General features: G+C 48.5%; 1 protein-coding gene and 1 pseudogene across 1 annotated transcript in view; one reads left to right on the forward strand and one right to left on the reverse strand.

The window, feature by feature from the left end:
* Window positions 1–12,141, forward strand: part of LOC144114711 (DNA-directed RNA polymerase III subunit RPC4-like) — a 63,937-nt gene extending 51,796 nt beyond the window's left edge. Inside the window, exon 9 of the mRNA XM_077648616.1 lies at window positions 11,803–12,141. Within this exon, the coding sequence (XP_077504742.1) occupies window positions 11,803–12,087 (285 nt within the window). The 3' untranslated portion in view covers window positions 12,088–12,141. The remainder of the gene's footprint in view (window positions 1–11,802) is intronic.
* Window positions 12,142–12,417: 276 nt separating this feature from the next.
* Window positions 12,418–13,341, reverse strand: LOC144114140 (uncharacterized; annotated as a pseudogene).
* Between the last annotated feature and the right edge of the window lie 13,356 nt (window positions 13,342–26,697).

Raw genomic sequence — 26,697 nt, forward strand, 5'->3', positions numbered from 1 at the left:
GGTGCCGTAGTGGAGGGCTCCGGAATAATTTCGACCACCTGGGGATCTTTAACGTGCACTGACATCGCACAGCACACGGGCGCCTTAGCGTTTTTCCTCCATAAAAATGCAGCCGCCGCGGTCGGGTTCGAACCCGGGAACCCCGGATCAGTAGTCGAGCACCCTAACCACTGAGCCACCGCGGTGGGGCGGTTTCTTACCTGCAGAAATCATTGCCTGCCTTCCGAAAGTACCTCCGCAAATTCAAGCCATTATAAAGACCCTGATTAGCTTTGAGAAGATCTACTGCACAATCAAACAATGCTCAAGAAACAAAGCTGCAGGGCCAGATGGCATCATTTGCGAGTTTTATCAGGCCTTTATCGAAGACCTTACTGCAACCCTGAAGACAGTGTTCAACAACATATGGAGTAGGCGAACTCCTCCCACCTTCAATTCGACACAGCAACCTCATCTTAATACCGAAGAAACCCGGCTCATAATTGGTCCTCAACATTGCTGATTTCTGACCAATCAGCTGACTGTCTATCAGGTATAAGATCCTTGCCCGCTGGCTCGAGACGTCAACAATGTGGTAGGTGGTCGCCAAACTTACGGCTTCAAAGGCCGCTCTGTTAACACAGACAGATCTGTATCGAATGAGGATCATCTGCAAGGTGGCGGTACTCGGAACCAACCCTCATTTCGTTCTTCAGCTCGATTTCAAGAAAGCTTTCGATCAAGTTTATTGCAGCTGCCGCTTCAAATTCCTCTGGCATCGTCAGGTCGACAATATTATTGCATGACTAATTGTTTACTATGCAGAAAGTACAACTTGCAGCCATTTTGATGGAAAACCTGGTGCGACCGTAAACATTCAGAGGTAGGTGCTGCAGGGTTGCCCCATGTCACCCATGTTTTTTGCACTCCTATGTGAGGCCGCTACGCCATATGGTCCTTACATCTGAAGCTGTCTGTGGCGTAGTGCTAGACGCAGAACTACTTCGTGTGTATAGTCATACGCCGGCGACATTGCTTTCATCTGAACTGCAGCATCTCATCTGGAAGAGGCGATGCGTATACAGCTGCCCCGTTGTTTCGGTCGGTTCTCTTTCACCAAGCGGAACCTAACAAAATTAAAAGGTGCTTGACTCGGAGATAGGCTCAAGAAGTTTCCTCACATTCTTGAGGTTCAGTAGAGTCATAGAGTCGACTAGTACCTCAGTGTCAGCCTTGATTTGGACACTGCAGTAAGCTATCGGCAGCATCTAAAGGTAGTGTCAGTGAAAAAAAAAAAAAAAACTCCACATAGCCCGCTTCACAAGAGCTTATATATTTGCAACATTTATGTACTGAGCTGTGCTCTGCTCTGCCCAGATTGCAATCGTCAACCAGAAGTCTGTCCAGACCACCGAATGTGGGCTGTGTTTATATGATGATCCAATATTTTCTGGAGCCTCCAGTCAGGTGGGCTTGGCCTTGTGCACTTGTAACTGAAACTTGTGATGCAGTGGTTTCTACACTCCTGTGACTAGTGTGACAAGCTCCGTCTGGCAGCCGTGCAAGTGCCATGGTTTAACCAACTTCACACAGGGGGTGCAACCTTCGAAGCGGCCACGACGAGGCCGCTTCGGCCGTGGCACCGTCATCACTGCTGACTGCAAAGAATTGGAGCATGCAGTATAACGGCTACAAGTTTTCATGGGGATATCTTTGTGCAGTGACACTCTAGAACCTGTACTGGGATCTCGTGACAAAAGTCCTCTCAACTACTCTTTACCGGGTTCCCCTGAAAGGAGCGGACCCGACCTTGCTCTAAGATGTATCCAGATGCTGCCAGTGCCCACTGGCTCCAAAACTTTTTCTTCCCCTTCTACACAAGAATTTTACCATTGGGGGCGCAGCAGAAGGAGCAGGGACTCTTTCTATCGTTGGGTGCCAACTGTCTCTTGTGCAGAAAACGGTAACCAGCAGAACACGTTTTCCTGGACTGCAATACAGCGTCTACATTCTGGGATGAATTTCGAAACCTTTTCTATTCAAGTTGGGGCTTCGCATGGGCCGCTCTCCGGCGCTTAGATGTGCCTTCGTTGTCGCCCATATCGAAGGTCTGCGTCCTGGTACTGGGGCTCCGCTCCCTCTGGAGGGCACGGACTGATGTAATCGAGTGCATGCGAAACCCCAAGCCAGTGTGGCACCATTCTGCCAACAAAGTTGAGTGGGGGAGATCAGCTGGCGCGTGGCTGATGGGCAACCATCGAATTTAAGACGCAAGGTTAATCGTTTCAAGTCCCGACAGTGGAGCCCATCTCCGCCACGCAACAGTCTACTCACGCCTTCACTTATTAAAGTGAAAGCTTTACTAGGCTATGTCGGCAGTTTCGTGTCATCAAAATGTGTCTGCAGCCATTGTGGGGAACTAGAAAGAGAGAACGTCTAAAAAGTGGTTATAATCGAAGGAGGATGATGTGAGGATGTGGTGCAAAAAATTTGGTGACGATCGAATGAATAGTTAATTAATTAGAGCCAAAATTATGCAAAAAGTGGCCATGGCCAGGGCAAAAGTGGCGCCATATTTGAAACGCCGGAAGTGTAGTACCATGTGACCGGAAGTGTGGGCGGAACCAACGCACGGCGTCAAATTTTAAATTTTGGAACGAATTGCACAAATTCTCAGGCAAATAGGGGCAATAAAGGCAAAGAGGCAAAAATAGAGGTGGCGGGTGCCGAGGAGGCATCAATGCTTTCGTATTACTCCAGTGCGGGTTACCGCGGTGATCTCGAAATGTTTTTTTTTTTTTTTGTACCAGCCCGCGTCTATTTTTAGTTTTTCCGTCTCGTTCTCCTTTTTTCGTTCCATTCTCACCTTCATACTGTGCGTTTTCTTTTTCGTGCTACAGAGGGTGTTTCTGGTGTTAATGTAGTTGTATCTCGGCATTTGCTTAATTAATACTTGACTATTCCCCTCCACATTTTCCTGAATTTATCTCGTTCTTTTTCTCACAGCGAACTTTTCCTCGCTGTCTGTGGCATAAAACCCACACTTCTACTCTCCAATACCTCGGTTTCACTGCAACCATCCCGCCCTCAGTGTTTACCTTTTACTGATCATTGCCCGCCCTCTCATTAGCTGCGTTTACATGAAATTGACAGTGTGACTGTAGTGCATTGCACTACCTAGCACGTCACAGGTAATGCGATGCGTCAGCGTTTGCATGTAGCGCATTACCTCTGGCACGATGGTGGCGGCACATGGTGTCGCATATGGAATGCTAAGCAGCGCTTCCAGCGCAGCTGGTTTCCTGTGTTCAAAAAATTTTTTGTACTTCCTGCTTGGCTCTTCAACTGTTGGGGTGTCGTAATCCCAATTCTGAGGAACATGCTACTTTGATCTTTGTCTTACTATGTATGAACACCCTTGTTAGAATTTGTAGGCCCTCTTCTTTGTTTTTCACTCCTGCAGTTGTAAATGAATAATTCTTTTTGTTGGTGTGGTGAAAAGATAGTGGGTTGATAATTCAAGGGGGGGGGGGTCGAATCTTTCCAGCGGGCGACGCAAAGTTAATTTTATGCACGTCTAGGTTATTTTTTTATTATTTAAAAACTTCGTACAGGGCTATAAAACAAACAAGTTTTTCTGCTCACTATCTCGCGTACTAGTGCCTAAGCCAGTGCTCTAATATCCCTCACCACACTGGTCCGATATTCAGGTATGGCACTTAGACATTGGCTCCCAGTGACACTGGATTTTCAGATAGTGCGTCATACATTCCATGAGGTTTATGAAAACTTGGCAGGTGAATTAGGGCAAGTTGGAATGCGATTGGCTGTCACTCAAATTATGAAGAGCAGCTTAACCGTGTCTTTTTGAAAGGAAAGACCGACATATCCTGCCTGTACTCTCCTATCCGGCCAAAACATGGACGTTAATGAAAAAGTTTGAAGCTTTGAGGCTAAAAACAGCGCAGCGAGGGACGGAAGGAAAAGTGATGGTCAAGAGACAGAGCAGCTGATAGACCTGAAATTGGGAGGAAACGAACTTAAGCTCAACAGATAACCGGTGGTTCTCAGAGCGAGTGAGTGGATTCCGAAAGATGGGAAACCTAGGAGGAAGGAAGAGTGCAGGTATTCAGGTTTAGTGATTAAGTTCGAAAACTTGCTTCAGTAGGGCGGCCACTGCGGGAGTAATTTAAGAGCAGTTAAAGGTTTGTTGTGCTGTGGATTTAACGTGACTCATGGTGATGACAGTCTGTGGCAGTGCAGAATAACTGCTTTATTTTTTTTCTCTTCTGCTTTATCATTGTGCTGCTAAGTGCACACCATCAAGATCCTTGGCAAATGTTGCATTTCAGTTTCCGGACTATATGGAGGAACTCTATGCTGAATCAGCATTGAACGGCCCCGACCAGTCTTGCGACGAAGTGGAGCGAACAACGCAGTTTAATGGGAAAAACGGGTGCAGCCTTTGTCACCATAGGAAAAACGGAGGATGCAGCCTTTGTCACCATGGGAAAAACTGAGGGGTGCATTCTTTGTCAAGAATACGCTGGCCACTCTGCAGTTGACTCCAGCTGCTTCCAGGCCATGCTGTAAGGCTCCTTTGAGGCTGTTGCCTCTGCATGGTTGAATGAGGTGATAAAGACAGTTCTCAGTATCTGGAGCTTCGGGGCGCGAACACCGTTACAGGAGGGTCGGAGCACATAGCCCATGTACTCTAGTCATGCAGTAGCCTGAGTAATTTTGACAAAGGCTGTACAGGATTTCAATCCAGTTCTAGCCCTCCATCCATCCTTCCAAATTACGGTCTGTGGGCATATGAAAAAGCTGACATGTCATGGCTGGCATCTTTTTCCTGCTCTGCTCACCAGTGTCGGTAATTTAGTGGCTAGCACGTTTGGTTCCCAACCGATCAGCCGCGGGTTCGATGGCCAGCTGCCGCATGCTCTTTTTATTCCATTTTCTGGATCCGGTCCGAGTTGTGCTTGCCACAGATAGCGCAGAAAGCCCCCCAATATATCCGTCCTGAACTTATTCCTGTGAATGCCTAATACAAGCAGCAACAGGGTGTTTGAAGGCCATATATAATTCTCCAGATCCATGTACTTCCAGCTATTCCAGAGCAGATTCAATCACTATATAGGCTGCTCCCGCCAACACTTGTGTAAGATCTGTCAAGTAATCATTGTTGGGAACACTGTCTATACTCCTCAGTAGTTCCTTGCAGCACTACCAGGGCTGCGATGAGGGCCCAGGCGACGTTCTCACGCTGCAAAATGTAGTGCCAGTATAAAATAGGCACATGGGATGCCATGCTTTAAAGTGCCCATGCACCAAACGCTATTTCATGCCGAGCCATAACGTACGGTTGCATTACGTACTCATTTTCCCGAGTTTAGCGTGCGCGGCTTTTGCGTACACTCAAACATCGTTTTCAAAATGGCGGCCCCCTTCAAAGCAGGACCCCTCACTTCAGACTGAATTCGTCATTGTTACTACCGTTTTCAGTATGTTCACTAGCCAAAAATGGGTCACTGGGCTTTCGCTTCATCTCATCTCGCCTGTAACAAAACATATGAGCGATAAATTCGCTTTATTTTTTATTTCGAGTGGTGACTCTGCCACTTCTAGTTCTAAGAGGAGCGTCGGTTTGTTGACAAAAATGGTCCCTGCTCTAACAACCAGATGGCGCCACTGCGCTGAGCCAGGATGAAGACGAATGAGGACGCGGTGCATCCAAAAAAAAGCTGTATCCGTTGCAACGCTGGTGGCAGATGACGCGGCGTAACAGCGTGTTCTGTTCCACTGACTACACCAACACAGGCGTAGTCGCGGTGCGCCTGTGGTGCGACCTTTGGTTGTGTGTTTGTGTTTCGTTCTATTTATTTTTTCGTTTCCTTTTCTTTTTACTCCGGCTAAAACACACATGTTGTGACCGCCCGCTACAAAGGGTTATGCCACATCATCGTCGTGTCCTTTTCCATACGCTGAACTAAAAATATGAACGAGACAAATGGCATGACATCCCGCAAAGTTCTTGTGTTTAGCGTATGTAAGCGTGCATACACTTTTGGTACGCAGACAGCATCGATTTACACACTCTTACCATATCTGTGTATGCCGCGAGCAGACGATGAGTCGTGGAGATGTACGTTCCGTGTAAGGCCAGGTTTCGTTGTGGGGAAGGCGAAGGCTAAATGCGTTGCTGATAGGTGTAAAAAATTTTCCGTTTACTCCCAGGTAACTGTGCGTTTAGAAAGTGCTTGTTTGGATTTCTTCATGAGACATGAACCTCTGCGCTCGGCTTTTCCGTAGGAGTGGGGTGATGGGTAGAGCTGATGACGATCACAGGCTGAAAGAATGTGTCGACACGATTGGGGAATGATTTCTATTGGGAAATTGCTTTTCGGAAATGCATTTTGCCACTGCAGTTAACTGAACTGAGATAAAGGAAGATACTGCCATACATGATACCTCTTGTGTGAGGTACCAAAGCGACCCAAACCCTTTTTCAGAATGTGAGCGTTCACTTACGGATTGAGGTGAACGATGTCAAAAACTAGTCTGCTTTGACGTGCGTCGCTCGCGAGGCTTTACCGTGCGTCTGTGGGCAACGGCATGTGGCAGGACTGTTCAGCAGCCTGCAGTGATGGTACACGAGGAGGGGATATTGTCTTCCATTCTTCTGTTATGGGCATCTGCATATACGCTTGTTCCACAGAACTCTCTCCAGTCATCTTGTAGCTTTTGAGTGATTTTACGGAAATAAAATGGAGGAAGTATCGCTGTCTATAGCCTGTGTAGTTATGTGAGCTTTAAGGTTAGTCGCAAAAAAAAATGTATATATTGAGGCGTTGTATTCCTGTAACAATATTTTATTGGGGGGGGGGGGGGGGGGGGGGGGGGGGGGAATGTTCTACACGGTGTTCACGTGGGTGACGATGTTTGATTGCTCCTCCTTCTGGAATGTGTTTCAACTCTTTATATGTTGGAGAAATATCCTCATGGTTCTCGTCTCAGGCCAGTGCCGTAAATCTGTGACAAGGCGCCTCAATTTCATCCACGCTTCCCTTTCGGCTTATTTCTGCTACACTCCTGCCAGCATCGCTACTTTAGTTCAGCCTTCTGGGTGATGAAGGCGAAACAATTTCAGTTAATACTGTTTTTTTTTTCTTTTCTTGAGGGGCACTGCTAGCTGATTAGTGAGCGGCGCCTCTTCCAAGAGTTTTATCGGCGGGAAAGCCATGCAACCGGACAGGGTATGCCTGCACCCATTGTCAGTATAGCTGAATTTCTGACGGCACCGGGATTCGAACTGAGCACTTTCCGTATACGAGTCGGGTGCTCTGTCACAGCGCCATTGCTGCTTCGTGCGTAGGTTGCTATATTCCAGTAACGCATGTGAAAGTTCGGGCTTCTATTCTGCCTTGTTTTTTCCCTCAGGCCGCGCATGCTCGCGCCGTTGTGTTCATCTAACCATAGCAGTGGTCCGACACCACCACGATACGTCACGTAGTGGTAACTGCAAGGAAGTAGCTGAAGCATAAAGAAATCAAACATTTGATTTCACGACCAGGGTGTCTACCAACTGGGAAAACCGTGAATTATCAGGGAATTTGGATAATCTGGAAAAACTCGGGGAAAACTCAGGGGATTTGTGCTTATATCAAGGAAAATTAGCTGCAGTTCTACATAAAAGGAACTAAAATCGCGATAATGCGGCCTCGTGTAAACAATGTGGACTGCCATTGCACAGATTGTCCAGTGCGGCATTACGTGTCCTCTCCTCAGCGACCGCTTGCCTCCAACGTTGGGCTGTCAAGTGGAGCATCCCAGCAAGGCGGCAAAAAGCTTTGCGGTGCCAGCGGCGCTTCCAATTTCGAAGCGTACTACGCTGAAAGCAGACACTTTCTCGCGCTTCCTCGGCACTGTGGCCGACGGCAGAGCGCGTGCTTCTTATGGTTCGCATGTGCGCTGTTCGCCGGCCAGCAGCCCCCCCTTGTTTTCCTGCGCATCTCCTTGATGGAAGCGTCTATTTCTGCCGCAGGGGGTGCACGCACGCAATGCAATCGGCGCAGCTTTGGGAGAAAGGTTTCGTGCCTTTTCGCAATCTGCTGACGCTAGCAAAGCAACGAATTCTGTCCATACTTAGCTGCGCCGTTTTGAATCGATTTAGTTTTATTGACTGCTGTGGTGCCGCAGGCAAGCTGTGTGCGACGTGTCAAGCATAACGGCCTTGAAGTGCACTTTCGTCCAGGACTGGATGAATGCGTAACATTGCTAGTTTGCAGCCTGGATTAGGCCAGTTGAAAGTAACCCGAACGCAGCGTACTGTGTGCTGCGCAGAAAGCAGTTTTCATTCAGCAACATTGGAAGAAGAGCGGTGACAAGTCACGCCGAAAGTAAGAAGTATTGTCTGGCCATTGCTGGAGCCGGGACAGCCTCTGTAGCCTCATTTTTGACATCGCCGGCCACCGTTGTGACCAATGCCGGGACACCCTCTGTAGCCTCATTTTCGGCTCCGCCGACCACCGTTGTGACCACTGACTAATGCCGGGCCAGTGCCGTCAGTTTCTGCGCACCCTTCAAGTGCTTCAACTACTGCGATGGACATTCAACCCGAACGTACAGCAAAGGATATCTTTCAGCGTGACTTAGAGGTCATAAATGCTGAAGTGAAGTGGTGCCTCAATACTGTTATGACGCACACATCACTCCGTGCTGCTGCGGCATTGGATTCTCTGTTCCCTTTGATATTCCCATCATCAGCTGCAGCCAAGAAAATGCAGCTTGGCAAAGACAAGGTAGGATATACTGTTGTCTGTGGCCTCGCACCTTTCTTCAAGGAGAACCTCATGTCGGAAGTAAACCAAGCCTCCCACCTCGTCGTGGCGTTTGACAAATCGTTAAACAAAGTGGCACAAAAAGAGCAAATTGACATGTTGGTTCCCTTTTGGTAGGATGCAAAGCAGAGCATGAAAACGCGTTACTTGACTTCATGCTTTCTGGGGCATGGGCGGGCGGAAGAATTGGTGCCCGCTTTTAAAACTTCTACAGATGGACTTTCTTGATAAAAAATTCTTCAGATCTCAGCGGATGGGCCAAATGTAAATATAAAATTTCTCCATGAGATCAAAAAAGAACTTTGTGAATCCAGCAATGGCCGCCGTGTTCTCGAAGTTGGTAGCTGTGGCCTTAATGTTGTGAGCGGTGCTTTCAAAACCGGACACGCGGCAATATGTTGTCAACTCTTGGAATTTCTTCGGGCTTTGTACAAATTATTCAGATATGTTCCTGCCCGACGTGCTGAATATGCACGCATAACCGGGAGCAACATTTACCCTATGAAGTTTTTCACTTAATAGCTCTCTCACTTCTACAAACTAAGGTTTCTATAATCTGCAGTTCGTCTGAATAGACTTGCAAGAAAGAATCGCACTTGTGACGTTAACGTTCAGGTCCCACACCATTGCGGTTACTATCAGTAGATAGAAATATCTCAAATTTGAAAATATTTGTTTCCGCGTGCATCTTCCTTTTAGTTTGTATTTGAAAATGTTCAATTTGATTTGCAGTTTGTTTTAGCATTTTTTTGGAGATATTCGATTTGTTATGCATTTTGCTAATCTCTCCCCTTTTTTTAAATGAAATAAACACTACTTCTTACTATTCAAATAGGATTAAATCATTTTTATTTTTAACATGCTTACTGGAGAGTGATATCATCAGGTGGCTTTGTGTCAGCTTGTTTTCGCATAAAACAAAGTACTGTGTCACTCAGGGAATTTTACAAATGCACTCAGGGAAAACCTGGAAAACTCGGGGAATTTGGAGACACCCTGACGATGTTCCACCTACGAAGTTGTCTCGTCGACGTCGCAGCTGACAAACACCAGCGGCTGTCGAATTAAGTGCTTCGACTTTTAGCCAGTTACAATGTATACAGGTCACCTGATATTGCAGTGCAATCAGCGGATATCATGTCATGCAGTCGACATGATGTTTTGAGCGCACAAAATGCGATGCTAGCGTTTGTTCTCCGCACGATGACCAAAATAAACGATGTGCTGTAGCAGTGTGCAGTGATATTCTTATGCAAGCTGCTATAGAAGCTCAGAAGGAGTGGGGTCAGGCATGAAGTCGACAATTCAACACTGTGACAAAACGTGCACCCAGAAACAACGGGATCACAACAGGCTTTGGTGGCCGGCGAGCTCGTGAAGTGTTGTTAACCATGCACCAGGCCTGGTATTGGCGTAGCTCCAGTCTCACCTAGCATCTCGCACTACTCTGCGTCCTAAACGTATTTCTCTCTCTCTCTGGTTCCTCATCAGTTGACGCTAATCCAAAAGGAAACAGCGAGTGTGCACAAATGTCCGCGCCTCCGTCGCTACAACGGCTCCTCAAGATCACCCTTGCCTCTTGCCTGACTGTGCCTGCAGCAAGCACCACTATTATCATAACAGTGTCTTTGAGAAGGGCCGTGGCAGTCGAAACTATTCTTGTCATTTATGCATGAAATGCACCAAAACTTTCTACAAATATGGAGCTTTTTATGCATATTTCAGGACTGGGTTTTATTTTAGGCTAGAGGTTATGGTTGCTGAGTAATTACAATTGCATCTTCATAAGCTCATTTCCATGCCTGTAAATATTTAAAAAGGAAGTGCGCAAGTTACGTCAGCATGCTCACAAAGAAAGTCCCATTCTGTGCAGAGAAGCTATTCGCTATTTTTTAAGATGCCCAGTGCTTACAAAAATAAATGCATATTTACATGATAGTTTTTCATAGAAAAATAAATTTCAGGCTATTGCACATATACATAAAAAAACTTAGAGGACGAGGACACTTAAGCCTCGCCTTTAAGAGCAGAACGCAAAAGCATTATCGGGCCGCCACTGCTTATCGCTTATCGCCTCGTTTGCTTTTGCTTTTGTTCAGAGAAATGCGGCAATGCAACCAATGGGAGGTCTGATCTCTCCTTTTCACTCCAATTCCAAGACAGCGAAGGCGCAGAATATCCGATGTGCTGGGACCACCAGAAGTGTGATCCACTCTCAATTTTTGACAACCGCAAATAAAAACGCCATTTTCTAAATTTCTGCTGCATATTCCACCATAATTTTTTGCCACTAGACATATGGACACTCGAAGGCCACGAAAAAAAATGAGAAATTCAAAATTTTGACTAGGGTGGCTGTTTTGTATGCCGCGCCCCCCTTTAATATGCTCACGGGCCGCATATTCTACATTTAGTTTGATCATAAGCAGCTCATCAGCTTATTTCCTACGCCTTTCTGGTGTGTTTCCAGTGGCGATTGTCAACCACCCTGTCGTTAACTACGCTTCTCGTAAATACTTTAGCCGACAACAGACGACAAATGTACGCCTTTGCCGTATGCAGACCTTTTTTACATCCTTGAAATCATTACAAGCTTTATGCTTATTTAGTGTCTTTTGTTGGTGCTTAGCGTCTTGGCTGAGGCTGTATAGTATAGATACTTTCAATTAAATAAGGACTTGGTACGCAGTTATAATTTTGTTATTTTTGAACTTTTTACGCCTCCATGCTGCCATCTCCAGAGCCACTTTCCTGCCTGTATTTTTAGTTTCGAAAGGGCTGCAAGGTAAGATTGCGATGTCTTCTACGGCTATGTAGTCTATGGTTTATTACGGGGCCGATTTAATCTCCTTTTGGTATTATTGACAGAGTCCGCGTGTAGAGGGATGGACGGTTATGGCGGCGAAGTTTTCTCCTTTGGTTAGTTTGTTTCAAGTGATGTGAAAAAAAGCTTTTCTTATCCCCGTTATTGTTGTCCTTGCAGGAAGAACAGCAAGTTCACAATGGCCAGACCAAGCTGAAGCACTTCCCTGAGGGATACATCGGCAAGCTACAAGTGATGAAATCTGGCCGTGTCCGACTGGTACTCGGTTCTGTGGCCCTCACTGTGGACATGGGCACCAATGTGACTTTCCACCAAGAACTCATGTCCTTGAGGATGACGGAGGGAGCTGCCGACATTTCCATTCTTGGACAAGTTATGTACAAGTTAATCTGCCTACCCGAAATGGAAGAGCTTCTAAAACCAGCAGACTCTGAAGATTGCTAAGGGTGCCTTTTTCTTAGCAAGGCGTTATACATAAATTGATTACGCTTTGCCTCATTTGTTTTCCCCCTCTCACTTTTTTTTTTATTCACATACCCTAAAGGCCCTTTACGGGCATTACATAAGGGGTTAAAAAAAACAATAATGTGATCCTATTACATAACACAGTGAAAAATCAGAAAAGCATAAAAAAATGCGCTCAGATAAACGGGGAAGACAAATGGATAAATGAAGTGTTTGAGAACATGTACATGGACCACAATGCTCAAGACAATGTAAAAAAAAATACACTTCTGATAATAATCTATTAAGGACCAGCACAGAGTAAGCACTTCAGTTCACAAATGCGTCGTAATTATTTTCGGAAACGATTTCTGCGGGTAGTTTATTCCAATGATAAATGGCAAGGAACAATGGCGAGCGACGCATAAGTTTAGTGTGAGCTATCTTGGGTTTCACTTTGACGCAGTGGTCTAATCAGGAGAAAATGCGATGTGCTGGTTTGGTATGAGATTATGAGAACGGCGAAGGATTGTGATAGAGCTTGTGAAAGTGACATAGCAGGGTGACAAGTCTTCGCTTTTCAAGTGAGCTTAAATTTAGAGATGATTTAATGTCTGTGATGCTGGAGTAGCGAGCGTATTTCCTTGTGATAAACCTAGCAGCCTTATTTTGAAGTGATTCCAGTTTATCGGCAAGGTAAGCTTGATGTGGGTTCCAGATGAAACCGGCATATTCTAGTTGTGATATGACTAAAGTTGTGTATGCTAAGAGTTTGGTCGCCTGATTTGCAAAGTACAAGTTACGCCTAATGAAACCGAGGGTTTTGGATGCTTTAGTGGTTATATATTCAATGTGTTTGTACCATGACAAATCAGAAGCAATGTAGACACCTAGGTATTTGATCGCAGGAACTTTTTCAATGGCCACGTTACTGATAGAATAAAAGATGGGTTCAGTGACTCTAGCCATCGTAAATGTTACAAGTTTTGTTTTCGAAACGTTTATATATCCATATGCCATTGTTCGCTTCACTTCAAAGGCTGCCTCGTTATATCTGGTGGCGTGTGCATAAAAGTTCAGGAATAGTCTCCGGAGGGCATTGGTGACTTGTTTTTGAGGGATATTCTTCTTCCTGTCCACAGCGAGAGAATGGAACAGACTGCCAGAGAATGTGGTGCTCGCATCGGGTGTGGATGTGTTCTCTGCCGGAGTTCGTGATTGTTGGTATAGTGCCTGATGTAATGCGCCTTGCATTTGTGTTGGGCATGGTGTTTTCACATTGTTTTCTGTTTCGTTGCAGCGATATTTCTACGCATTTTTATTTGTTGCTTAGAGGTCAGTTCCACTTTTTGATATGTTAAAACTTGGCACCGACTGGATGGTGCTGGTGTTTTGTTTGTCGTGTTCCGCCTTTGTAATCTGTACCCTGTATCGCTCCTATCTTGGTCCTGACCGGACTGATAGTATCTCTAATAAATAAATAAATAAATAAATAAATATCAAATGTAATGGTGATTGGCAAGAAACTTCCATTTCCTTACCTGCATGTATACGGATCTTTCAATGTAGTAGAAAGTGCGAGCAGAAAGTTTACATAGGGCTCTCCAGATTTGACCAGGGCACGAGAGGTGCACTTCCGATTATCCGAATTAGGACCGTATCTGCAGGGCTTACGGTACAACGCTCGTACCTCTGTAGCTTGTATGTAGCGCATATATAATTGCAGCTGTGTGCCAGCTATTTCTGTAAGGCGTTACAGATGTGGTCGGGTGTCGCCTTTGCTGTACGAAGACGGCAACACCCGCTAAAAAAAAGATGCAGGGCAGAATGTGGCCCATTAAAGCACGCCAGTGTGAATGGAAGCACAGCAGGAGGGGCCCATTTGTTCCGATTTTTGGGTCTAGCATGGAAGGCATATCCCGACAAACTGAATCGGCTGGCAACCGACTCTCAGCTATCCATTATACAGACAGATTTGTTTCCTCACATCAGTCATAAGAGGCGGGTGGACGAAAGTAAATTTAATGATGCGATGCGGCAAGCCCGATCACATCTGTGTGTGTTACTTATCGTTCGTCTGCTGTAGCTTAAGAGCAAAGATTCGGGTTTACGGGTGGCACGATGTGAAACCGCAGTTGCGTCGGCACCCACAACTGTAGATGCAACAAAGGAGTAAGCCTTGTGTCATCTTTTCTTGGTCCTGTCTGCTGCGCTGTTTTTTATGCAAAGAACTGTGGACAGTGTTCTTGTCTGCCACGGTTTCTATTTTTGGGGCACCGCCTCACCTGGAGGCCCGGGAAGTGCCAAGCGCTGGCACGGCTCGTGCCACGTGGCACCAGGCGCCAAAACGAAACTTCTCTCTAGCGCATCACCAAAAGGAAGACGAAATGGCGCTGCACAATGCCCTATGGTGGGCTGCGCATCAGGAACATTGCACGCTCGTGGCGCTGCACCTTCTGAACAGTATAATTGTCTGTATATATCCGGCAGCACGCAACGGCAGTGTCGCTGCAGGAGATTGACAGTGCGGCACGCTGGGTACACGGTCGCGATCTGCTTTTTCAGTGTGGAAACGCTTTTTTTCTATAACGCGCGCAGCATAAGGCGGCCAATGGTAGGGTCATTTTTTTCTACCTACACTAGCTACACTAGTGTAGCATGGGTCCATTTTTTTACCAGTGTAGAAAAAGTGTAGCTCCGCCCACCTACACGAACGTATTTCTTTTACGCGTAGTGCAGGACAATACACTTTCTACACCGCTTTCTTAGGAGGTGTAGGCTAGCAGACGAAAAAAGGCGCACGTTTCAAATGCACAACGCCATTTTGTGACTGTAAATGTCGCGAGCGGTTGCAGCGCAGCCTCGCAAGTCTGAAGTTCGTCCGCCTGGACGATGGCAGCGTTATGGCGGTGCACCTACGAGACGGACAGCGGCAACCTTACCGTCTACGAAGATAAAAAACTGCTTACACGTGTGAATGTGCGTATTTTAGTCTGCCAATGCTACTTCGCGTTTAGGTAAGCCGCGTTTGTTCCGTTGGTATCGGCACTGAGCGACCCACATGAAAAAATGTATTCTGCGTACATGGCCATCTACGTATCTGGCTGAGAGACGAGGAACAGCCATCGAAAGTCGCCCCCCATATGCCGCGGAACGCCGGTTTCAACGCGGCGCAGAACGCTGTTCCCCTAGTCACGACAGAAGCATGGATGCTTTGCATTTCACACGAGGACCCTTCTTCCGACGATGAACTTACTGTGCAAGAAATTTAGCGACAATTGCGTTCTGTGCTCCATGCGTCCGCTTAGCAGACGATACAACTTGATGTGTTGCGCTCCATTTGAGGAGAAATAAAAAATGCCTATTGCATTTATTTACTTAATAAACGCCATGCAGAAACGTTTTGCAGTATATATTCCTTTATTTCATCATGTAATATATTACGACGACCCAAACATTCAGAGCTTGTCGTCTGCTCCCGAGGACGGCGACGCTCGGTATCACGCTATTGGCTGACGCTCGTGCAGACTAGTGAGTGAGTGAGCAAGAACTTTATTTTCCACCGATGTAGGAGACCTCCTGCTCCCCATCCCCGGCACGCAGGCCTGGGGAACGGGGGCCGGGGTCTCCGCGACTAAAGACGGGCGAAGCGACAGTGTTTCTTCGCGGCTTCAGCCGCCAGGCGGATGGCTTGCTGCTGGTGGGCGAGGGACTCGCTTCGCAGCATCAGTTCCCAGGCTTCTCTACTTCTTATGTTCTCCTTGACGCCCGGGGAACCAGGGCATTGCCAGATTATGTGGTCTAAAGTACCCCTCTCTCCACATGTCGCGCATTTATCGTCGGCTCTTTCCTCCACTTGCGTGTGGTAGAGCCAGACGGGGTTCGGGAAGTTCCCAGCTTGCAGGCGCCGCCATGCGACTGCCTCCCTGTTTGTTAGCGCTCGGTCCGGTGGTGGCAGGGACCGTCTACCAAGTCTATAGTGCTCTATGATCTCTTTGTATGTCTGCAGCCTCTCGTCCATCCCTTCGCAACCAGGCGGCTCTGCGGCTGCCCGGAAGTAGAGTGCTCGGGCTAGCTCGTGCGCCGCCTCGTTGCCGGGGACGGATTCGTGCGCGGGGGTCCAAATTATTCGAACTCGTCTATCGACTGAAGAAGTTGGCGCGGAAAAACGAGGACAAGCGAGACAAACAAAGACGAGCGCTCGTCTTTGTTTGTCTCGCTTGTCCTCGTTTTTCCGCGCCAACTTCTTCAGTATGCATTTCAACCAACTCGCCCAACTTTCTGCTCGTCTATCGAGTTTTCCCTTTTCCAAGATTTTGACTGCCTCCTTCGAGACCCTCCCTTTTCCAAAGTTCCAGACAGCTGTTTTGCTGTCGCTAATGATCGTACTGGCTTCCGTGCCAACGCAAGCGAGCGCTATTGCAACTTCTTCGGCCGTGTCTATGTTTCGACTTCTAACGGAAGCGGCGGCGACGGGTACGCCGCGGCCGTCGACGACCGCAGCCACCGCCGCCCCCAACTTTCCGCTAGCCGCGTCCACGTAGGCGACTCCTTTCGGCCCTATTTTGTCCGCGTTTTTTGCGAGAGTCTCGGCCCTCTTCCGTCTCCTCTCCCCGTTGTATGTGGGGTGCATGTTTTTAGGTAGCGGGGGCACTGTTATGTGTTCGCGGCATCCTCGTGGAATGTCCGCGTGTTGGCATGTCCCCCTGTCGGACTGCAGCCCCACCCAGCCAAGGATGGTTCTGCCCGTGGTAGATTTGCTTAATCTTTCCAGTTGTGCCATGCGCACAGCCTCCGCTAGCTCCGTCCAATTATTGTGCACACCCATTTCGAGGAGGCGTTCAGTAGAGGTCGAGATTGGGAGTCCCAGAGCCCTCTTCACGCATCGTCTGATGAGTGCGTCTATTTTCTGCTTTTCGTCCGATCTGATGTTTAGGAATGGTGTGGCGTAGCTTATGCGGCTAGTGATGTAAGCCTGCATTAGCTTCAGGAGGCTTCGTTCTTTAAGGCCTCGACCCTTGAGTGCGATTCTCCTGAACAGACCCATGACTTGCGTGGCGTACGCACTCAATTTCTTTATCGTTGTATCATTGTACCCGTCCGCTTGTAGAAATAGCCCCAGGATCCTAATCTGCTCGACTTTTGGCACTGTTTGGCCCTCTACTGTTATGTTGATGTTTATCTGGCGTTTGTGCCTGAGCGCCTTCGGATTGTAGATAAAGAGCTCCGATTTTTGGGGAGCGCATGAGAGGCCCCTTTCAGCCGCATAGGACACTACGGTGTCTGCTGCCGTTTGTAAGCGCTCCTCGATGTTCGCGTCGCTGCCCTGGGTGACCCATAGGTTGACGTCGTCCGCGTACATGCTGAATTTCAAGTTTTCCACTTTTCTCAATTCTGCCGGGAGATTTCGCATGGCAACATTAAAGAGGAATGGGGACAGCACTGAACCCTGCGGCGTACCCCTACTACCTAGTTTGACGGTGGGGGATGTAGCGCCTTTACGTCATAGCTTTAGCCCCGCCCTACACGAGCTTACACGAAGTGTAGCTCAGTGTAGGTTAAAAAAATAACCCTGGTAATCCTTGGCCCAGTAGGCATAGATAGCAGTGGTTTTCCTCAGAAAATCATGAGCTAACGCGTGGCGCCAAATTTGAAAACGCAGCATGGCGCGAAGTTTGAAAACTAAAAAGGGTTTATGGGGTTTTAACGTCCCAAAGCGACTCAGGCTATGAGAGACGCCGTAGTGAAGGGCTCGGGAAATTTCGACCACCTGGGGTTCTTTAACGTGCACTGACATCGCTCAGTACACGGGCCTCTAGAATTTCGCCTCCATCAAAATTCAACCGCCGCGGCCGGAATCGAACCCGCGTCTTTCGAGCCAGCAGCCGAGCACCATGACCACTCAGCCACTGCGGCGGCGAAAACTAAAAATGGCCAATTGATGGAACTTGATTAAGCAAGACAAAATGGTTGTGGTAATTGGGAAATTGGATGAATTTACATCAGTGCTTAATCGAGTAAATGTGAGGAGAAGGGACAAGTGAGGGCAAAGAGAAACTAGGAGGCGTCAATGCTTTCGCATTCCTCCAGTGCGGGTTACCGCATTGACCTCAAACGTTTTTTCTGCTCCAACATGGCTGACCCTACTGCATCATTCAATACAGTTTATTCGCTAGTTTTCCATCTGGTCAGCCTAAAAACATGGCGCTTGTTGGCTGACCTGGAAATTGGTGGATACTAATCCATCAGCTACAAAGGCACGATGATTATGCAAAGCATTTGTCGGTCAGAAAGCAGCATACCGTCCTGCCCGACAAAAAAGAGTAATAATCGAGGAAAAAAATCGCGACCAACGTGACGTCGGCTCTAATGTGCTTCGTGACGTGCTCTCGCACGAAATGCGATCTGCAGTGTAACCCTTCCCCCCCCCCCCCCCAAAAAAAAAAAAACGCTGAGGCAGCGATCGAATACCGAGCGTTAACACACCGAACATAGGTCGCCGGTTCGAATCTCTGCCGCGAACTAGACTCGTAACTAGTAAGTTTATGCTGCACGAAACGCGAAATCGTATGCAACCACCCCAACACTCTGCGACAAACGGTTTAGCCGCAATGTTCATATTAATATTCGTAAAGGCGTGGAATTGGTGGTACATAGGTCGGCGGTTCGACTCCCTGCCGTGAGCTAGGCTCTAACTTAACTAGTAAGTTTATGCTGCACGAAACGCTAAATCTTATCACACCATCCGAAACATTCTGCGGGAAACGGCTGGCCCACAAATTTTACACGAATGTCGGGACTAAGTGGCCCGACTTTTACGCCAGACATACATACATACATATATATACACACAAAACCTTTCCATGGCAAAACAAAACCATGGTCTTGGAGTACCTTCAGAACAATCATCCTGGTAACTGTCATGTGTTCAGCGTGGACGTCGAGGATGGACTATTCTTTTTTTTTTATTCGAGAAGTGCGCCATGAGGCATAAGTTGAAGAAAGGAAAGGGGGGAAGGAATGCACGGGATTGAAAGTTAAAAGAAGGAGTGAAGAACCGTTGCGCTGAGGTAGTCGCAGAGGTTGCTAATGAAACGGTTGTCCATAGTCCACTTCACGAAGTCACTTTCGCGGTTCCACCGCAGGCCCACCTCCCTGAGGAGCCGTTTTCTGATAGCAGCCGTCGCTGGGCACGTCCACAACAAGTGCCGCACATCACAAATGTCCGGTGCAGCTCTACAGTGAGGGCACCTGTCAGGTACTGGCAGATCTTTGGCACGCTACCGATGACGGACAGATGGTGTCAGAGCCGCCCCTGCCCGAATCCGGCGCACGGATACCTCCTACTGCCGAGTAAGATTACGGGGGAGAGGGTGCGAACACGGAGGAATTAGAGCGCGTGTTCGCTGGCGCAGAACTTCGGAATCGGAAACGGGACAGGAACGGATCTGGGGGAAGAGCGGAAGGTGGCGGATCGTCTAATGTATGAAGATGAGTCATAGCATCCGCTTGAATGTTATGTGGACTTTGGGCATGGCCGCGAACCCAGTGTATGCGCACCGGACATGGATACTTTGCGCAGAGCACATGAATAGATTGTGAAATCTGGAACGTTCGTCGAACAGCCTTAAGCTGTTTAAGGGCGGCGCGGGAGTCGGTGTAAATATGAACTGTATTGAATGTTGGAACGAGCGGAAGGGAAGCAATGGCATTATAAATGGCTTGAAGTTCCAATGCCAGGGGAGTGCACGTATCCGCAGTATACGTCGCGCGAGAGTTGAGATGCGGATGAGATGGACTATACACAGCAGTAACTCCCCTCTCTGCAGAATGTGATGCATCCGTGTATAATATGCACCCTTCAGGCAGATACGCTGCTGATACCCACGGGTAAACAGTGGGGCGATTGTCAGTGAGCTGGCAATAGGACCACGGTGGAAGTGTCTTTAAACGGCGAAGTTTGAGAGACTGTTTTCGAGCTCTATTTGCCACCCGTTGGTCGATGATTTCACTGAGTGTATTAAGTTGGGCGAACTCCTCTAGCACAGGTATGGGTGTTAAACGAGGCAGATATGTTATGACGCGCATAGCCTCACGATTGATAGCTTCAAGGGAGTCCCACTGTCTGCGGGTGAGACGTTGAAATTGTGCCTGATATACTATCCGTGGCTGAAGGATAGAGCGCACAAGCTGGTGGGCCGTATGAGCACGTGCGCCACCAGAGCGCATAGCTATGCGACGAATCAGACCTAGAGTAGCGTGAGCCGATTTACGGGTGGCTGTCAGCCACGGGGTGCCAGTCCCAGATGTATGGAGGAGAAGACCAAGAGTACGAACAGTTTCTGCCTGAGGAATCAGAGAATTATGTACCGTAAAATTTAAAGGGGGAGCTTTCCGTAAGGCGGCTTTATTTCCAATTCGAATGAAACATGATTTAGTAGGAGAGAGTGTTAGACCCAGAGGTGGGAGGCGAGATGTCAATACATCCAGCGCGTGTTGAAGGACCGACTGATGAATAGACGCATCTGGATGACGGCACCACAAGGTGATATCATCGGCATATGCAAGCACGCGGATAGAAGGAATGGTCTCTAGGGCTCGAACAAGAGGAATTAAAGCCACATTAAATAATGTGGGGGCGAGAACGGAGCCCTGCGGCACTCCTCTATTGGAAGTGAAATTACCAAAGGGCTTTCCGTGGACACGCACGCTGAAGGTTCGATTTGCTAAAAAGGCGTGAATGGAGAGGAGGAACCGGTGAGGGAGACCAAGAGTTTGAAGGGAGGCAAGAATGGCAGAGTGAAGGATGTTATCATATGCCTTTGTTATGTCTGTAGCGATTACGGTTCGTACAAGGTGACTCTGCGGAGAGTGGGCAAGCACGTCAGCAGCCAAAGTAGCAAGGCCGTCCTCCGTTCCAATTTGTGGGCGGAAACCAATTTGGGAATCTGGGTAACAATCATGGGATTCCAGCCACCACGACAAGCGTGCGGTTAGAATGTTTTCATAAAGCTTGCAGATGGTAGGCGTAAGGGAAATTGGACGAGGGGCCGAGAGAGATACTGGAGGCTGACCTGACTTGGGTATTTGAATGCTTCCAGTCTTCCGGCATGACGCCAGAAAGCCACACTTCGTTAAAAGTGTCAAGTAGGGTTTGCAAAGCCCTCCCTTCCAAGTTACGGAATAAGGAGTTAGGTATGCCGTCGTGCCCGGGAGTAGTGGTGGTTTTTAAACGTTCAATGCAGGCCAGCAGCTCTGCCATGGTGAGGTCAGAAGTAATCCCATCTGGGGGCTCTGTTACCGATAAGTCAGGTGGAGACGTAGCGGTGCAGTCATGGTTTGGAAAAAATTGACGGGCCGCTTGTTGTGCAAATGTGTCCTCATCCACATTTAGCGCGAGGCGAATGCTCTCTGTGTAATCTGCAACCTGAGAAGGGCGCTCCATGGCGTGAAACACTCTCCAAAGATGTCGATTGTCCTGCGTAGAGGACAGGCGGGCACACCATGCAGCCCAGCGTTGCCTGCCTAGCCGCTTTGCGTAGCGCCGCGCCCGTGCGGTAGCGCGGTGAAGAGTAGGAAGAGCCGAAGGGTCATTGGGGTGACGAGTAGCGTAAAGATCCGCCTGGCGACGAAGAGCCCACAGATTCAAGAGATGTATGTCCGGGTTTGGGTCGTCTTCATTTACAGTAGTGGTAATAGTGTGAGTAGCGAGAACAGCAGAGAGAGTAGACAATGCTGAAGAGGGGTTGAATGTCTGCGCGTACAGCGTCCCATGATGTTATTCGTACAGTGTGGCGTATTTTCCGTAGACGCGTAGGCGTGAGGGAGATAAAAATAGGGCTGTGATCGCTACCCCAAGTATCAGAATCAACAGCCCAACGAGGGTTACCGGGGCCTAACCACCAAGTCAAATCAGGTGAATACGGGCCACCTCGTGGGCGGGTAGAAGTATTCGGGTGGTTTAAAAGTTGAAAGGAATGATCCGAAAAGCTCCCTTGGATGTGTGCACCCCTTGAGGAATCCGATGGGTAACCCCACGCAGTGTGTGCGCCGTTGAAGTCACCACCAACTAGAATAGGGATACCCGAGTTGGTAGAACGTAGAAAACGAACCCATCCCAGATTGGGAGATTCGGAGCCAGGACGACTATAAAAAGGAACTAGAATAAGGGGTGTGCGCGCAGGTTTTACGAGAAGGGCGACAACCTCTTGACGTGTGTTGCACCATCGTGAAAGGTCGAGCGGTGTGTGCGGAACTGAACTGTGAATATAAATTGCAGATTTACCTGGGCTGAGGGAGGAGGCGGTGCGACGGCGATCAGGGATAGAGGGTGAATGGTATGCGCAGAAACCTGAAAGGCGTGGGAGTGCATTATGCTCTTGCAGTAGGAACGCCCATGCCCTCAGCTTTCCTTCGCGAAGGCGGATGTTCACTTCAGAGGCCTTATTAGCGAATCCTCGACAGTTCCACTGCACCACCACTGATGATGATGCGCTATCCATGACGAGGCCGAAGAGCTTCCACGATGAGGGATGTCACCTGCTTCATCAGCGCTAATATCTTATCCACTGTCGGGGTAGTCACGGCTAACAGGTGGTCGGCACCTGATTGTGGGCCAGTGCTTACCCTAGGTGATTCCTCTGATGATTGCTCCCGAGTTATTAGAATTCTTCGAGAGGATTGAGAACGACGCTGTTCCCGGCGTTGGGCGAGTTCGTCTAGTCGGCGGCGAGCCTCCGCGATTGCATTGCCTAAAGCTGTGTCTTCATCTGTGGTATCCACATGTGATGGATGCACTGGACGTTTTGGCGTACCATTTGATCCGGGAAGGGGAGCCGCTTGTGCATATGTACATACGCTGGTGAGGAGACGTATGGTGAGCAGCGGGCTCAGATAAAGGAAGTTCAGGGAAGTCGTCGTCACATGCGAGAGCTGCAAAGCGATTACTTGTAGGAACATTCATTTTTGCAGGCGACTTGTGAAACTTCTTCGCTTGCTTCTTCTTTGGACAAGCGGGGGAGCGAATGTCATGGTCCGGCGATGTGCACAGGGCACAATGAACTGTTGGTTCATTCATGTCGGCCACAGCTGCTGGATTAGGGCAGGTATTTTGCATATGTCCTTCTTTGTGGCAGTGATAAAAAATACGACGAGGTCGGAAGGGCTGTGGTTTGACGATCGCACCGTAGTAGGTACGGTACTTCGGGAGAGTCAACGGGCCTTGCAGGATGAGCAGGTATGAGCCCCGGCGACCCATAGGCCGTGCTTGCAGTACAACACGAGTTGAGCAGCGAATATTTGCGCGCACCTCCTCGGGAGGGCTCGTGCTGTCGACATGATAAACCATGCAGCGGAGTGTGTCAGGACCAGATGCAAAATATATTTGCACCGGGACATGCTTGCTGTCATCCAGGGGGATCCGCGTAACTGCGCAAATTTTCTGGGCGTCCATCAAGGATGACAAGTTTACCGTGATGGTGTTCGATGGGCGATGGACGACAAACCCGCAGTAGTTCGAAGAGCCAAGAGCATGGTCAATTGTGGCTTGAACATTCCGGGCAGGGATGGCAGTCATATCAAAGCGCAATGTAGGCTTGATGGTAACGCGGAACGAGTTCGCAGCAGGCGGAAGAGAGCCTTGACTCACGGGAGGCATCTGTGGAGGAGGCTCAGACGCTGGTGACGGCCCTTGGTGGGAATACTGAACTGGCGCGACGGGCACAGTTTCTTGAGGGAGTGCCACGGGCACGGAGGTGGTGGAGCAGTCCGTGTGACAGGCCAAAGTCGTAGCATCGGAAGACGGCGCAGGCTGGAGGCCCAGAGACGCTGACGATTGCGTGGACGTGGAGGCTGCGTCAGGTGGCAACACAGCGGGCATCCGCGTAGCTGTCGTCGACAACGCAGAATCCATGCAGACGCGTAGCGCGGCCTCGCTCGGCAGCGCCGAGCTAAGCCTAGCTTGCCCCTGAGGGTTCCGGTTGGGCTTTCTCACTTGAGAATGCGGCCACCGTGCTGGGAATTTCTCCGCAGGGGCGTCGTCAGCATTCGGTCTCACGGAGGGCACTGTCCGACCCACGCCACACGCGAGAAGACAGCGAAAAGCGAAAACACAAACCTAGAAGCAGACACGTAGCCACCCACTAGGTCTTCGTCTTCTTCTTCTTCTTCATGGACTATTCGATTCCTCATGAGTGTTTGCTGCGCTTTGTAAGGGAATGAATAAGTGAGGACAATGACGAAGTGCGCTTCCGCAATGTTTGCGGTGTATCTGTTGGTACTTATAAAGCCTTTGCCCGTAAAGTTCCGAGACTGATCCCATTAAAAAAAAATGCGGTAACATTGAAATCATTTGTGCAGCACCCCTTCGAAATAGTCTCCCTTTCAGTCTATACATAGCTTCCAACGCTTCTTGAGGTGTTGGAAACAGTTGGAAAATCATTCTTTTGGCAGGGCTGTCAGCTCCCTTGTCGTGGCGCATTGAATGGCATCCATGCTCCCCATCCAGCGACCTTTCAGGGCTCTCTTCAACCGAGGGAACAGGAAATAATCGCATGGGGAGAAGTCAGGCGAGTATGGCGGATGAGAAGTACAGTAATGCTGTGCTTGGCGAGAAATTTTGTCACGTTGGGAGCAGTGTGCGGCCTTGCGTTATCGTGGAGAAGGCTCCATTGTCCAGATGCCCGTAAGTCGGGGCGACGGCACGCGGATGTAAAACACCTGATTCACCGTCTGCCCTTGTGGGACGAACTCGTGGTGTATGACACCTCTGGCATCGAAAAAAACTATCAGCATCGTTTTTGTTTGGTCTTCTGTCGCCGCACCTTTCTCGACGCCGGAGAGCTTGTGGACCGCCATTCGGCGCTCTGCCTCTTTTTTGGAGGATCGTATTGAAAACACCATGTTTCGTCTTCAGCAATGATGCTGTCGACGAATGTAGCATCCTTCTCTGCGCTCACTGATGCCCGCGTGTCCTTCTGGTCCTGTGTGAGGGAGTGCGGCACAAGTCTGGCAGTCAGCTTTCGTTTCCCCAAGTTCTCACGCAAAATTTGGTGGCACATTGTCTTACTGATGTCGAGAGCATCTGATAGCATGCGGACTGTAATGGTGCGGTCTTGCTGTACGATTTCCCTGATCCGAGCCACGTTGTTTTCATTCAGTGAGGTTGGAGGGCGCCCCTTCCTTGTGTTGTCTAAAGCCCCTTGATATTGAAAGTAGCGACACTCTCCTCCACTCTCTTGTTTTCCTCCTCGATTATCCTCGCCCGCCGGCTGTGCGCGCTGCGCACGGCACGCTTCGCAGGACATCGCGCGCTTGCCGGACCGATGTGTCCGCTGGCACACATGAGCGCGACGAAGTTTGCGCTTTTTGCACGCTCTATTGTTAAACACAACCACAAGAAAGTGATGCGACATGCGTAACTCTTCCGCGAGCCACATTTATCACCTTGTTCGAGCAATGAAAGCGCTAAACGTGAGCGCTTGCGGCGAGAACAACCAAAGCGCACTCCGTCCTCCTCAATAGGGCGGAGTTATTAGCATAAGATTTACGTTACTTTTGTATATTCAATATTTTTCAGCACAATGACGGCCCGCTAAATGTACATTTTACCTAGCACAACATTTTCGCGAAAGCACTGTTTATGACGCTGTTCTTCAGCAATCGAGCGAAGTAAAGATTGCGGTAATTTGGGTGAAGATGTTGCACGAGTTAGTGAGTTGCTGCGAAAATGCTGGGAAATATTTTTAATGCGCGTTATGCATTTGTTAGCAGGTTTCAGACCGAAAATTTTAAGCTTGGCTCCTCGGAGTGGTACACACGCCGCGGCTTTATTGCCTGGTCATTACAACTTTCCCGGCTGCTTGAAAGATTTATTTCCTGTTTTTTCGTCGACTTTATCAACTACTGCAGAAGTGAGCCTGTCCAAGGGTATGGCTTAAAATTTTTGCGCGATTGCAGGTGTTAACAGAAGACTTTATTAAGTGACGGAAAGGTATGATATTCTCTTGATGACTCATCTACGCTAATCCCTGGAATGCATTCAAGGAATGCTTAAGATGCCCGTGCTGAATCAATATTCAGCGCTGTAAAGTGCGATCAGAAATGATGAATTCATTCCGTGACTGACTCTCTACGGAAACGATTCGTACTATCTTACAGACTGTCGGAGTTAAAGATCTGAGGTTATTTTGAAAAGCCACCATTCAATGCAGTGTACCATAGCAATTTCTCCTGCGACAAGTCAAAAGTCGTTCTAAAACGTACCTGTTCTGTGACTCGCTCAAGTGGCTTTCGATCTCGGAATCGCGGCAGAGTTTCGCGCAGGTCGCGACAGTGGAACGAACGCCTTAATCGCTCTAAAGATTAACATCTCCCTATCATCCCTAGACAGACGATGGTATAACGCCGTTAAAGCTACCACGCTAGAAATCTGGGGCACACGGGAAAGAGACTGCCGTACATGCTACGAAAATCAACATGTTTTTCATTTTGCACCAGGTCAGGATCACGCGTATTTACTAGCAAAAAAAAAATTAACGTCGACCTTGCAAACGTTTTTCGCGGAAACCGACACTGAGATTCGGGAATTAAAGTGGATATAGTAAGGCGTAA

Source organism: Amblyomma americanum, chromosome 1, assembly GCF_052857255.1.
Source record: "Amblyomma americanum isolate KBUSLIRL-KWMA chromosome 1, ASM5285725v1, whole genome shotgun sequence".
Classification (NCBI taxonomy): domain Eukaryota; kingdom Metazoa; phylum Arthropoda; class Arachnida; order Ixodida; family Ixodidae; genus Amblyomma; species Amblyomma americanum.